Genomic DNA, 14,465 nt, shown 5'->3' with positions numbered 1-14,465 from the left:
CCCTGATATCTCTTTTGAAGAACATATCAAGACTATTTCAAGGACAGCTTTTTTTCCATCTAAGTAACATTGCAAAAATCAGTAACTTTCTGTCCAAAAATTATGCAGAAAAATTTGATGATGCAGAAAAATGCTTTTGCTACTTCTAGGTTAGACTACTGCAATGCTCTACTTTCCGGCTACCCGGATAAAGCACTAAATAAACTCCAGTTAGTGCTAAATACGGCTGCTAGAATCCTGACTAGAACCCAAAAAATTCATCACATTACTCTAGTGCTAGCCTCCCTACACTGGCTTCCTGTCAAGGCAAGGGCTGATTTCAAGGTTTTACTGCTAACCTGCAAAGCATTACATGGGCTTGCTCCTACCTATCTCTCTGATTTGGTCCTGCCGTACATCCCTACACGTACGCTACGGTCACAAGACACAGGCCTCCTAATTGTCCCTATAATTTCTAAGCAAACAGCTGGAGGCAGGGCTTTCTCCTATAGAGCTCCATTTTTATGGAATGGTCTGCCTACCCATGTGAGAGACGAAAAACTCGGTCTCAACCTTAGTCTTTACTGAAGACTCATCTCTTCAGTGGGTCATATGATTGAGTGTAGTCTGGCCCAGGAGTGTGAAGGTGAATGGAAAGGCTCTGGAGCAACAAACCGCCCTTGCTGTCTCTGCCTGGCCGGTTTCCCTCTTTCCACTGTGATTCTCTGCCTCTAACCCTATTACAGGGGCTGAGTCACTGGCTTATTTGTTCTCTTTCATGCCATCCCTAGGAGGGGTGCGTCACTTGAGTGGGTTGAGTCACTGATGTGATCTTCCTGTCTTGGTTGGCTTCCCCTCTTGGGTTGTGCCGTGGCGGAGATCTTTGTGGGCTATACTCGGCCTTGTCTCAGGATGGTAAGTTGGTGGTTGAAGATATCCATCTAGTGGTGTGGGGGCTGTGCTTTGGCAAAGTGGGTGGGGTTATATCCTTCCTGTTTGGCTCTGTCCGGGGGTATCATCGGATGAGGCCACAGTGTCTCCTGACCCCTCCTGTCTCAGCCTCCAGTATTTGTGCTGCAGTAGTTTATGTGTCGGGGGGCTAGGATCAGTTTGTTATATCTGGAGTACTTCTCCTGTCTTATCTGATGTCGGAGGACCTGAGCCTTAGGACCATGCCTCAGGACTACCTGGCATGATGACTCCTTGCTGTCCCCAGTCCACCTGGCCATGCTGCTGCTCCAGTTTCAACTGTTCTGCCTGCGGCTATGGAACCCTGACCTGTTCACCGGACGTGCTACCTGTCTCAGACCTGCTGTTTTCAACTCTCTAGAGACAGCAGGAGCGGTAGAGATACGGCTATGGACCTATCATTTGACCATGCTGGTCATTTATGAACATTTGAACATCTTGGCCATGTTCTGTTATAATCTCCACCGGCACAGCCAGAAGATGACTGGCTACCCCTCATAGCCTGGTTCCTCTCTAGGTTTCTTCCTAGGTTTTGGCCTTTCTAGGGAGTTTTTCCTAGCCAACGTGCTTCAAAACCTGCATTGCTTGCTGTTTGGGGTTTTAGGCTGGGTTTCTGTACAGCACTTTGAGATATCAGCTGATGTACAAGGGCTATATAAATACATTTGATTTGATTTGATTTTTGAGCGTGGCTGAGGTGCACCCAGGACAATCTCCGAAACCAGATTGCATAGCGAGAAGAAATGGTCGGTGATCTGTCGAAGACTTCAGAAAGGCAGGGCAGGATTGATTTAACATTGATTAAGAGGCTATGTATCTTGTAGGAAATATGCACAGCACGTTCAATAATGCATTCAATCACTGTTCTGCGTCAATTTGTTAATCTTAGCATTAGCCAAATCGGACTTGGACTAATTGATTTCCCTATTTAGGGAAATAGATAATATCTTTGTTCACTTCCGTTTAAAATTCTTGGGTAGAAAAGTAGGCTATCGGCTATAAAAAGTGACTTTTAGTCTACACATACTAAAAGATGGTCTAATTATTAAAAGGCTAATCCATTAATTTGTGCCCGATAGTTAGCTGTTGATGTTAATAGCCACGATAAATAATTTGGAGCGATATAATGATCCTTATCCTTAATCAATACAGTGATTCCGCACTGTGTGGCAGTCAGTCAGTTACTCAGTCATTCAGTTAGTTTGTCAGTCAGCCAGTCGCACTTGCCTTCAGGCAGTAGCCTATGTGAAAGAATGCAGAAATGGGTGGAGTTGTTCGTTGTGAGATTTTACTTTTTCAAACGCTCGCCAGTAGATATCACTTACTCTGCCTGAAGACAGAGAGAGAAGAGCACACTGTGACTTGGTTTGAACTGCACCATTATAAATCAATTGACCAAACAGTTACTTTGCGTTTCCATTAGATACGAGCTTTCTGTATAGTGGTGTATATATCGAATGGAGAGCACTTCACAGATTTGGCTGAACTTCGGATCTCCTGTTCTCATCTGCTCATCCACTGACGGTTGGTCCCTCTGTTCTCAGTGGAAAGGTCGCTGCGGACTCGCGCCTGGCTTAGGGACCGCGTGAGAATTGGTGAAACGCTCGAGAGAGAGAGAGACTTGCACCCGGTCAGGCTGAGTGAACAGGGGAGTTGTCCCGGGTCTCCCGCGCGCATGGAGGGAGACGTAATGGACAAGCTGGATAGCATGGCTGCGGTGTGTGACTTCGATCCCATTGCGGGAAAAATCCCGGCAACCAAGGTGGAGATCACAGTGTCATGCAGGTAAGCTCACTGAGCCAGCTGATTACTCTGTCTCTCTCACAGACTTTGGATAGGTCCATTGCGCTTAGGAAAATACGGGGCAGGGCACTGCAGTTCCGCGTTCAGAAGAGTTGATAGGCTATATTTCATTGTAATGATGCAATTCATTGCCAATTACAGTTAGATGTGTTATTCAATGAGTATTGTAACGGTCTGACATTTCATCAAGAAGCCTCTAGTTTGCTTTTCTGATGCGCAAGGGGACAGCGGTTGGCTATAGAAACCTGCTTTCTGTGTTGTGGTTAATGTGGAAATGTCATGTCTAACTTTGAATCGATTTTCCTAATATTATGTTAAAAGGGTAGGGACTACTTGGGGTGGGTGCTTAAATCCTCTTCCCCAAGCTCTTGCTGCGCAATGTTTCCATCCTGTGAATAAAACGGTCTCGTGCCACAGTTGATATCGAGATTGTTGGCGCGGGGGTATAAGTTCCTTTGATCAATGCTTTGGTGCCTGCAGTGAAATGTAGAGTTTGAATAGCCTACATGTAGCCGAGTCTTTCCCCCAACCAGTGACGACCACTGTGCCGCACGATAATGTTGTGGATTGGGTCGGGGTGGGGTTCTTGGAAGGACAATAGAGCCGTCAAGCCGATAACATTTGACCAGGTTCATTGTAAAAGTATGGGCTACTGTACCCTAATTCGACTGTTCCTGTAATGGTTTCAGTCGTCAATTTCCATTAAGAGTTCAGGGAAGTGGAACATAAACAGATTATCAAACAAAGCCTGTTAACATGTTTCTTCGTGTCTCTTTGAGTCCATCTGAAGATGACACTCAAATCTGATACAATGGTTCTACTGCTAATGTGAAGTCTGGTGATTGGTGCTACTGGAGCAGTGTTGTACTCTATCTCCCTCCTTTCTCTCTCTATCTCTATCTCTCTATCTCTATCTCTCTGCTACTGGAGCAGTGTTGTACTCTATCTCCCTTGCTCTCTATCTCCCTCCTTTCTCTCTCTTGCTCTCTATCTCCCTCCTTTCTCTCTCTATCTCCCTTGCTCTCTATCTCCATCCTTTCTCTCTCTTGTTCTCTATCTCCCTCCTTTCTCTCTCTATCTCCCTTGGTCTTTATCTCCCTCCTTTCTTTCTCTATCGCTCTCACTCTCTATCTCCCTCCTTTCTCTCATTATTTCTCATTCTCTATCTCCTTCCTTCCTTTCTCTCTCTATCACTCTCTCACTCTGAATCTCCCTCCTTTCTCTCTCTCACTCTCTATCTCCCTCCCTCCTTTCTCTCGCTACCTTTCACTCTCTATCTCCCTCCTTTCTCTCTCTATCGCTCTCTCTCACTCTGAATCTCCCTCCTTTCTCTCTCTCTCTATCTCCCTCTCTCCCTTCCTCCTTTCTCTCACTATCTCTCACTCTCTATCTCCCTCATTTCTCTCATTATTTCTCATTCTCTATCTCCTTCCTTCCTTTCTCTCTCTATCACTCTCTCACTCTGAATCTCCCTCCTTTCTCTCTCTCACTCTCTATCTCCCTCCCTCCTTTCTCTCGCTACCTTTCACTCTCTATCTCCCTCCTTTCTCTCTCTATCGCTCTCTCTCACTCTGAATCTCCCTCCTTTCTCTCTCTCTCACTCTCTATCTCCCTCTCTCCCTTCCTCCTTTCTCTCACTATCTCTCACTCTCTATCTCCCTCCTTTCTCTCATTATTTCTCATTCTCTATCTCCTTCCTTCCTTTCTCTCTCTATCACTCTCTCACTCTGAATCTCCCTCCTTTCTCTCTCTCACTCTCTATCTCCGTCCCTCCTTTCTCTCGCTACCTTTCACTCTCTATCTCCCTCCTTTCTCTCTCTATCACTCTCTCTCACTCTGAATCTCCCTCCTTTCTCTCTCTCTCACTCTCTATCTCCCTCTCTCCCTTCCTCCTTTCTCTCACTATCTCTCACTCTCTATCTCCCTCCTTTCTCTCATTATTTCTCATTCTCTATCTCCTTCCTTCCTTTCTCTCTCTATCACTCTCTCACTCTGAATCTCCCTCCTTTCTCTCTCTCACTCTCTATCTCCCTCCCTCCTTTCTCTCGCTACCTTTCACTCTCTATCTCCCTCCTTTCTCTCTCTATCGCTCTCTCTCACTCTGAATCTCCCTCCTTTCTCTCTCTCTCACTCTCTATCTCCCTCTCTCCCTTCCTCCTTTCTCTCACTATCTCTCACTCTCTATCTCCCTACATTCTCTCTCTATCTCTCTTACTCTCTATCTCCCTCCCTCCTTTTTTCTCTCTCTATCCACACCTCTCTCTCTCTCTGACAGAGGCCATCACATCCATGTTGTGTTGTAACTTAAAGGACACAGCCCGCAGTTTTCTCAAGGCCGCCAATTAATGTGTTTTTCACAGAGCTATCAGAAATTAATATGATGTCATCGGACCTGAAGGAGGAGAGAGATTGATCAGAGGCTTTGCTTTGATGCTGCTTATGGTCTGTTCCCTTGGAGCTGCTTACACACGCACACCCACACCCACCCACACACCGACACCCACACACATACACACACCCACACCCACACGCACACCCACACACCGACACCCACACACATACACACACCTACATCCACACCCACCCACACACCCACACGCACACCCACACCCACCCACACACCCACACCCACACCCACCCACCCACACACCCACACGCACACCCACACCCACACACATACACACTTAGGAATAAATAGGAATAACAACTTTCTATTAACTGGAGGAAATTGATATGGCTGTTTAGTACAACATCAATCATATAAAAATTTTAAAAACTAACCAAACATGCCAAACTACAGTGCCTTGCGAAAGTATTCGGCCCCCTTGAACTTTGCGACCTTTTGCCACATTTCAGGTTTCAAAAATAAAGATATAAAACTGTATTTTTTTGTGAAGAATCAACAACAAGTGGGACACAATTATGAAGTGGAACGACATTTATTGGATATTTCAAACTTTTTTAACAAACAAAAACTTAAAAATTGGGCGTGCAAAATTATTCAGCCCCTTTACTTTCAGTGCAGCAAACTCTCTCCAGAAGTTCAGTGAGGATCTCTGAATGATCCAATGTTGACCTAAATGACTAATGATGATAAATACAATCCACCTGTGTGTAATCAAATCTCCGTATAAATGCACCTGCACTGTGATATTCTCAGAGGTCCGTTAAAAGCGCAGAGAGCATCATGAAGAACAAGGAACACACCAGGCAGGTCCGAGATACTGTTGTGAAGAAGTTTAAAGCCGGATTTGGATACAAAAAGATTTCCCAAGCTTTAAACATCCCAAGGAGCACTGTGCAAGCGATAATATTGAAATGGAAGGAGTATCAGACCACTGCAAATCTACCAAGACCTGGCCGTCCCTCTGAACTTTCAGCTCATACAAGGAGAAGACTGATCAGAGATGCAGCCAAGAGGCCCATGATCACTCTGGATGAACTGCAGAGATCTACAGCTGAGGTGGGAGACTCTGTCCATAGGACAACAATCAGTCGTATATTGCACAAATCTGGCCTTTATGGAAGAGTGGCAAGAAGAAAGCCATTTCTTAAAGATATCCATAAAAAGTGTTGTTTAAAGTTTGCCACAAGCCACCTGGGAGACACACCAAACATGTGGAAGAAGGTGCTCTGGTCAGATGAAACCAAAATTGAACTTTTTGGCAACAATGCAAAACGTTATGTTTGGCGTAAAAGCAACACAGCTGAACACACCATCCCCACTGTCAAACATGGTGGTGGCAGCATCATGGTTTGGGCCTGCTTTTCTTCAGCAGGGACAGGGAAGATGGTTAAAATTGATGGGAAGATGGATGGAGCCAAATACAGGATAATTCTGGAAGAAAACCTGATGGAGTCTGCAAAAGACCTGAGACTGGGACGGAGATTTGTCTTCCAACAAGACAATGATTCAAAACATAAAGCAAAATCTACAATGAAATGGTTCAAAAATAAACATATCCAGGTGTTAGAATGGCCAAGTCAAAGTCCAGACCTGAATCCAATCGAGAATCTGTGGAAAGAACTGAAAACTGCTGTTCACAAATGCTCTCCATCCAACCTCACTGAGCTCGAGCTGTTTTGCAAGGAGGAATGGGAAAAAATGTCAGTCTCTCGATGTGCAAAACTGATAGAGACATACCCCAAGCGACTTACAGCTGTAATCGCAGCAAAAGGTGGCGCTACAAAGTATTAACTTAAGGGGGCTGAATAATTTTGCACGCCCAATTTTTCAGTTTTTGATTTGTTAAAAAAGTTTGAAATATCCAATAAATGTCGTTCCACTTCATGATTGTGTCCCACTTGTTGTTGATTCTTCACAAAAAAATACAGTTTTATATCTTTATGTTTGAAGCCTGAAATGTGGCAAAAGGTCGCAAAGTTCAAGGGGGCCGAATACTTTCGCAAGGCACTGTATCAAGCGCCCTCATATAGTCTTCTCCAAGAAGTGCAATTAATTGGTCATTGACGTTTCACCACACACTCCTAAACTGGCAGAATAACTGCCATCCTAAATATCTGAACTCAGAATAAATTCCATCATAAATATCTGAACTCAGAATAAATTCCTTCATAAATATCTGAACTCAGAATAACTGGCATCATAAATATCTGTCAAGGCTCAGGTGAAGACCCAGATACAGACAGTTTCGAAGTAACAAAAGTTTATTACAAAAACAGGGGGGCAGGAAAATGACAGGTTAAGGGCAGGCAGAGGTCAGTAATTCAGAGCAGAGTCTGAAAGGTAAAGACCAGCAGGCAGGGTCAGGTCAGGCAGGCTCAGGTCAGTAATCCAGGGTGGTGTGAAAAGGTACAGAACGGCAGGCAGGCTCAGGGTCATGGCAGGCAGAATGGTCAAAACTGGGGGAAAACTAGAAAACAGAACTAGAAAACAGGAAAAACATAAACTAACTGGCAACAGACAAACAGAGAACACAGGTATAAATACACTGGGGATGATGGGAAAGATAAGCGACACCTGGATGGGGGTAGAGACAAGCACAATGACTGGTGAAACAGATCAGGGTGTGACAATATCTGAATAACTGTCATCATAAATATCTGAGCACAGAATAATTGGCATCATAAATATCTGAAATTACATCAACTCAGGAAAAAAATAAACATCCTCTCACTGTCAACTGCGTTTAATTTCAGCAAATTTTACATGTGTAAATATTTGTGTGAACATAACAAGATTCAACAACTGAGACATAAACTGAACAAGTTCCAACATGTGACTAACAGAAATGGAATAATGTGTCCCTGAAGAAAGGGGGGGGGGGGGGGTTCAAAATCAAAAGTAATAGTCAGTATCTGGTGTGGCCACCAACTGCATTAAGTACTGCAGTGCACCTCCTCCTCGTGGACTGCACCAGATTTGCCAGTTCTTGCTGTGAGATGTTACCCACTCTTCCACCAAGGCACCTTCAAGTTGCCAGACATTTCTGGGGTGAATGACCCTAGCCACCACCCTCCGATCCAACAGGTCCCAGATGTGCTCAATGGAATTGAGATCCGGGCTCCTCGCTGGCCATGGCAGAACACTGACATTCCTGTCTTGCAGGAAAACACGCACAGAACGAGCAGTATGGCTGGTGGCATTGTCATGCTGGAGGGTCATGTCAGGATGAGCCTGCAGGAAGGGTAGCACATGAGGGAGGAGGATGTCTTCCCTGTAACACACAGCGTTGAGATTGCCTGCAATGACAACAAGCTCAGTCCAATGATGCTGTGACACACCGCCCCAGACCGCCCAGACCATGACAGACCCTCCACCTCCAAATCGATCCCGCTCCAGAGTACAGGCCTCGGTGGAACGCTCATTCTTTCAGCTGTCCGTCCTGTCTCCCTGTAGCGCTTTCTTAGGCATCTCACAGTATGTACATTGCATTTATTGCCCTAGCCACATCTGCAGTGCTCATGCCTCCTTGCAGCATACCTAAGGCACATTCACACAGATGAGCAGGCAGGGACCCTGGGCATCTTTCTTTTGGTGTTTTTCAGAGTCAGTAGAAAGGCCTCTTTAGTGTCCTAAGTTTTCATAACTGTGACCTTATTTGCCTACCGTCTGTAAGCTGTTAGTGTCTTAACGATCGTTCAACAGGTGCATGTTCATTAATTGTTTATGGTTCATTGAACAAGCATGGGAAGCAGTGTTTAAACCCTTTACAATGAAGATCTGTGAAGTTATTTGGATTTTTACGAATTATCTTTGATAGACAGTGTCTTGAAAAAGGGACGTTTCTTTTTTTTCCTGAGTTTACAAGATCAGTGGTAGAGAGACCTGGAGTTGAATAGAAAGCTCTTCTGACTGACTGGCTGGCTGACTGGCTGGCTGACTGGCTAAATGGCTGACTGACTGGCTGGCTCTCTGGCTGGCTAAATGGCTGACTGACTGGCTGGCTGGCTGGCTGACTGGCTGGCTAAATGGCTGACTGACTGGCAAGCGCTTGTGTCAGTTTGTGTGTGAGTATGTGCAAGCGTGTGTGTGTGTACTCTCACCCATGTTTATGCATACGTGCAGTGGTGTAAAGTACTTAAGTGAAAATACTTTAAAGTACTTCAGTGGCTTGCGAAAGTATTCGCCCCCTTTGCGTTTTTCCTATTTTGTTGCCTAACCTGGAATTAAAATTGATTTTTATTTTGTGGGTTTGTATACCTTGATTTACACAATTCAGCCCCCCAAAGTCAATACTTTGTAGAGCCACCTTTCACAGCAATTACAGCTGCAAGTCTCTTGGGGTATGTCTCTATAAGCTTGGCACATCTATCCACTGGGATTTTGCCCATTCTTCAAGGCAAAACTGGGCTAGCTCCTTCAAGTTGGATGGATTCCACTGGTGTACAGCAATCTTTAAGTCATACCACAAATTCTCAACTGATTCTGGGCTTTGACTAGGCCATTCCAAGACATTTAAATATTTCCCCTTAAACCACTCGAATGTTGCTTTAGCAGTATGCTTAGGGTCATTGTCCTGCTGGAAGTTGAACCTCCGTCCCAGTTTCAAATCTCTAGAAGACTGAACCAGGTTTCCTTCAAGAATTTCCCTTTATTTATCACCAACCATCATTCCTTCAATTCAGTTTCCCTGCCGATGGAAAAACATCCCCACAGTGTCACGCCCTGGCCATAGAGAGGCTTTTATTCTCTATTTTGGTTAGGCCAGGGTGTGACTAGGGTGGGCATTCTATGTTCATTTTCTGCTTTGGATGTCTTTGTGGTTTGGCCGGGTGTGATTCTGAATCAGAGGCAGCTGTCTATCGTAGTCTCTGAGAACCATACTTAGGTAGCTTGTCCTGTCATTGTAAATAAGAAATTGTTCTTAACTAACTTGACTAGTTATAAAACATTAGACTTTTACTCAAGTAGTATTTAACTGTCTGACTTCCACTTTTACTCAAGTAGTCTTTAACTGGCTGACTTCCACTTTTACTCAAGTAGTCTTTAACTGTCTGACTTCCACTTTTACTCAAGTAGTATTTAACTGTCTGACTTCCACTTTTACTCAAGTAGTATTTACCTGCCTGACTTCCACTTTTACTCAAGTAGTATTTTACTGACTGACTTCCACTTTTACTCAAGTAGTATTTTACTGGCTGACTTCCACTTATACTCAAGTAGTATTTTACTGGCTGACTTCCACTTTTACTCAAGTAGTAGTTAACTGGCTGACTTCCACTTTTACTCAAGTAGTATTTACCTGGCTGACTTCCACTTTTACTCAAGTAGTATTTTACTGGCTGACTTCCACTTTTACTCAAGTAGTATTTTACTGGCTGACTTCCACTTTTACTCAAGTAGTATTTAACTGACTGACTTCCACTTTTACTCAAGTAGTATTTAACTGGCTGACTTCCACTTTTACTCAAGTAGTATTTACCTGGCTGACTTCCACTTTTACTCAAGTAGTATTTAACTCCCTGACTTCCACTTTTACTCAAGTAGTATTTAACTGGCTGACTTCCACTTTTACTCAAGTAGTATTTACCTGGCTGACTTCCACTTTTACTCAAGTAGTATTTAACTCCCTGACTTCCACTTTTACTCAAGTAGTATTTAACTGACTGACTTCCACTTTTACTCAAGTAGTATTTAACTAGCTGACTTCCACTTTTACTCAAGTAGTATTTAACTGCCTGACTTCCACTTTTACTCAAGTAGTATTTTACTGACTGACTTCCACTTTTACTCAAGTAGTATTTTACTGACTGACTTCCACTTTTACTCAAGTAGTATTTACCTGCCTGACTTCCACTTATACTCAAGTAGTATTTACCTGGCTGACTTCCACTTTAACTCAAGTAGTATTTAACTGGCTGACTTCCACTTTTACTCAAGTAGTATTTTACTGGCTGACTTCCACTTTTACTCAAGTAGTATTTAACTGGCTGACTTCCACTTTTACTCAAGTAGTATTTTACTGGCTGACTTCCACTTTTACTCAAGTAGTATTTAACTGGCTGACTTCCACTTTTACTCAAGTAGTATTTTACTGACTGACTTCCACTTTTACTCAAGTAGTATTTTACTGGCTGACTTCCACTTTTACTCAAGTAGTATTTTACTGGCTGACTTCCACTTTTACTCAAGTAGTATTTAACTGACTGACTTCCACTTTTACTCAAGTAGTATTTAACTCCCTGACTTCCACTTTTACTCAAGTAGTATTTAACTCCCTGACTTCCACTTTTACTCAAGTAGTATTTAACTGTCTGACTTTCACTTTTACTCAAGTAGTATTTACCTGGCTGACTTCCACTTTTACTCAAGTAGTATTTAACTCCCTGACTTCCACTTTTACTCAAGTAGTATTTTACTGGCTGACTTCCACTTTTACTCAAGTAGTATTTAACTGGCTGACTTCCACTTTTACTCAAGTAGTATTTTACTGGCTGACTTCCACTTTTACTCAAGTAGTATTTTACTGGCTGACTTCCACTTTTACTCAAGTAGTATTTTACTGACTGACTTCCACTTTTACTCAAGTAGTATTTTACTGACTGACTTCCACTTTTACTCAAGTAGTATTTTACTGACTGACTTCCACTTTTACTTGAGTAACTTTCTATTAAAAGGTATCTATACTTTTACACAAGTATTACAATTGGGTACTTTTTCAAACACTGCAAGCGTGTGTGTGTGTGTACTCTCACCTGTGTTTATACATGCGTGTGTGTGAAGTAACAGCAGATGTATTTTAGTCTTGCTAGTTGATCTCATCGTTCATCTTGTTGTTTATTCTCCTTCCAACCCCTCATGCATTACACAGTGAGGTTGACTGTTTCAGTGTGAAAGCCCTCTGGCTCTGTAGTTCTGTTGTCTCTCTTGTTTGTCTCGCTAGAGAAAGACTAACTTCTCCATACAAGTTCAAGACTACAGGGAGACATTCATTCATATTTTTTATTTTATTTTCACAAAGCCTTGCTTGTATAGCATCTGTGGCAGAAGCTGTTGCAGCTACACTGAACCACCCACCAGCTCCATCTTTATTTCAGTTGATTTCACATCCAGCTGTTTAAGGATAGATTCATGAATTATAATTTGGAAAGCATATTGATTATATATATATTTTTAAACTATTAAGCTTGAGTTTACTATACAGGTCTAATAACTCTTTTGTTGTATTGATTAGAAATACCTTAGTAACCCAACTATTGCTTCCTATCCTAGACTATGATGGCATCCTCTATCAAAACACCCCAATACCTTTCTTTTGCGATTTAGATGGCATTTAAAACAATCTATGCAGAGTCATTCATGGATGCCATTATAATATATATATTTCTAAACAATGTCTGAATCACTAAATTGACTGTCACTCCCAAACAGAAAACAACTGCATTGGAACCACTTTCTTTTTAAATGTATAAATTAACTTACACTACTGCTTCCGAAAACAGCGGCAATGGTAAAATGAGATCTTTCAGATACAACGGCCCAACTGACTGGAATAATTTATCTATAGAAATCAGGGCAGTACAAGCACACTCAATTTAAGAAAGCCCTTTGTCAAATGTTAAGGACAAACTGTTTTGTGTTTTTAACTAATAGAAACATCACCATGTGAAGATATTTATAAATATGTACAGTACCAGTCAGACGTTTGGACACAGCTACTAATTTCAGGGTTTTTCTTTATTTTTACTATTTTCTACATTGTAGAATAATATCTAAGTCAACAAAACTATGAATTAAAACATATGGAATCATGTGGTAAGCAAAAATGTGTCAAAGTAGCCACCCATTGCCTTGATGATAGCTTTGCACACTCTTGGCATTCTCTCAACCAGCTTCACCTGGAATGCTTTTCCGACCGTCTTGAAGGAGTTCCCACATATGCTGAGCACTTGTTGGCAGCTTTTCCTTCACTCTGCGGTCCAACTCATCCCAAACCATCTCAATTGGGTTGAGGTCAGGTGATTGTGAACACTCTCTTTCTCTTTCTTGGTCAAATATCTCTTACACCTGGAGGTGTGTTGGGTCATTTTCCTATTAAAAAACAAATGATAGTCATACTAAGCAGAAACCAGATGGGATGGCGTATCGCTGCGGAATGCTGTGGTAGCCATGCTGGTTCTAATAAATAACTACTTAAAATAAAAACATATTTTATTCTACAGTGGCTCCTACTGAAAGGTGTTTGGTTTGAAAAAAGAACATCTTGACTCTGAAATAGTCCGCATAATTTAATGTGTAATAGTCAGCTTAATTTAATGTGTAATAGTCAGCTTAATTTAATGTGTAATAGTCAGATTAATTGAATGTTCAATAGTCAGCATAATAAAATGTGTAATAGTCAGTTTAATTGAATGTCAATTAGTCAGCTTAATTGAATGTCAATTAGTCAGCTTAATTGAATGTCAATTAGTCAGCTTAATTGAATGTCAATTAGTCAGCTTAATTGAATGTCAATTAGTCAGCTTAATTGAATGTCAATTAGTCCGCTTAATTGAATGTCAATTAGTCAGCTTAATTGAATGTCAATTAGTCAGCTTAATTGAATGTCAATTAGTCTGGTTAATTGAATGTGTAGTAGTCTGGTTAATTGAATGTGTAATAGTCTGGTTAATTGAATGTGTAATAGTCAGATTAATTGAATATGTATTAATCAGATTAATTGAATGTGTAATAGTCAGATTAATAAAATGTGTAATGTCAGCTTAATTGAATGTCAATTAGTCAGATTAATTGAATGTCAATTAGTCAGCTTAATTGAATGTCAATTAGTCAGCTTCATTGAATGTGTAATAGTCAGCTTAATTGAATGTGTAATAGTCAGCTTAATTGAATGTCAATTAGTCAGCTTCGTTGAATGTGTAATAGTCAGCTTAATTGAATGTGTAATGGTCTGGTTAATTGAATGTGTAATGGTCTGGTTAATTGAATGTGTAATGGTCTGGTTAATTGAATGTGTAATGGTCAGGTTAATTGAATGTGTAATGGTCTGGATAATTGAATGTGTAATGGTCAGGTTAATTGAATGTGTAATGGTCTGGTTAATTGAATGTGTAATGGTCAGGTTAATTGAATGTGTAATGGTCTGGTTAATTGAATGTGTAATGGCCAGGTTAATTGAATGTGTAATGGTCAGGTTAATTGAATGTGTAATGGTCAGGTTAATTGAATGTGTAATGGTCAGGTTAATTGAATGTGTAATGGTCTGGTTAATTGAATGTGTAATGGTCTGGTTAATTGAATGTGTAATGGT

General features: G+C 41.7%; 1 protein-coding gene across 2 annotated transcripts in view; it reads left to right on the top strand.

Moving 5' to 3' along the window:
- The first annotated feature begins 1,632 nt into the window (after positions 1-1,632).
- The window catches only part of LOC110492786 (copine-5), a 193,148-nt gene continuing 180,315 nt past the window's right edge, over positions 1,633-14,465 (top strand). Inside the window, exon 1 of one of the 2 annotated variants that reach the window (XM_036947697.2) lies at positions 1,633-2,733. In XM_036947697.2, the coding sequence (XP_036803592.1) occupies positions 2,624-2,733 (110 nt within the window). In that variant the 5' untranslated portion in view covers positions 1,633-2,623. The remainder of the gene's footprint in view (positions 2,734-14,465) is intronic. The other variant, XM_036947698.2, reaches the window with a different exon arrangement.

Source organism: Oncorhynchus mykiss, chromosome 16 (assembly GCF_057628025.1).
Source record: "Oncorhynchus mykiss isolate SJ-2025 chromosome 16, ASM5762802v1, whole genome shotgun sequence".
NCBI classification, from domain to species: domain Eukaryota; kingdom Metazoa; phylum Chordata; class Actinopteri; order Salmoniformes; family Salmonidae; genus Oncorhynchus; species Oncorhynchus mykiss.
This window is presented reverse-complemented; position numbering and strand designations above follow the sequence as displayed.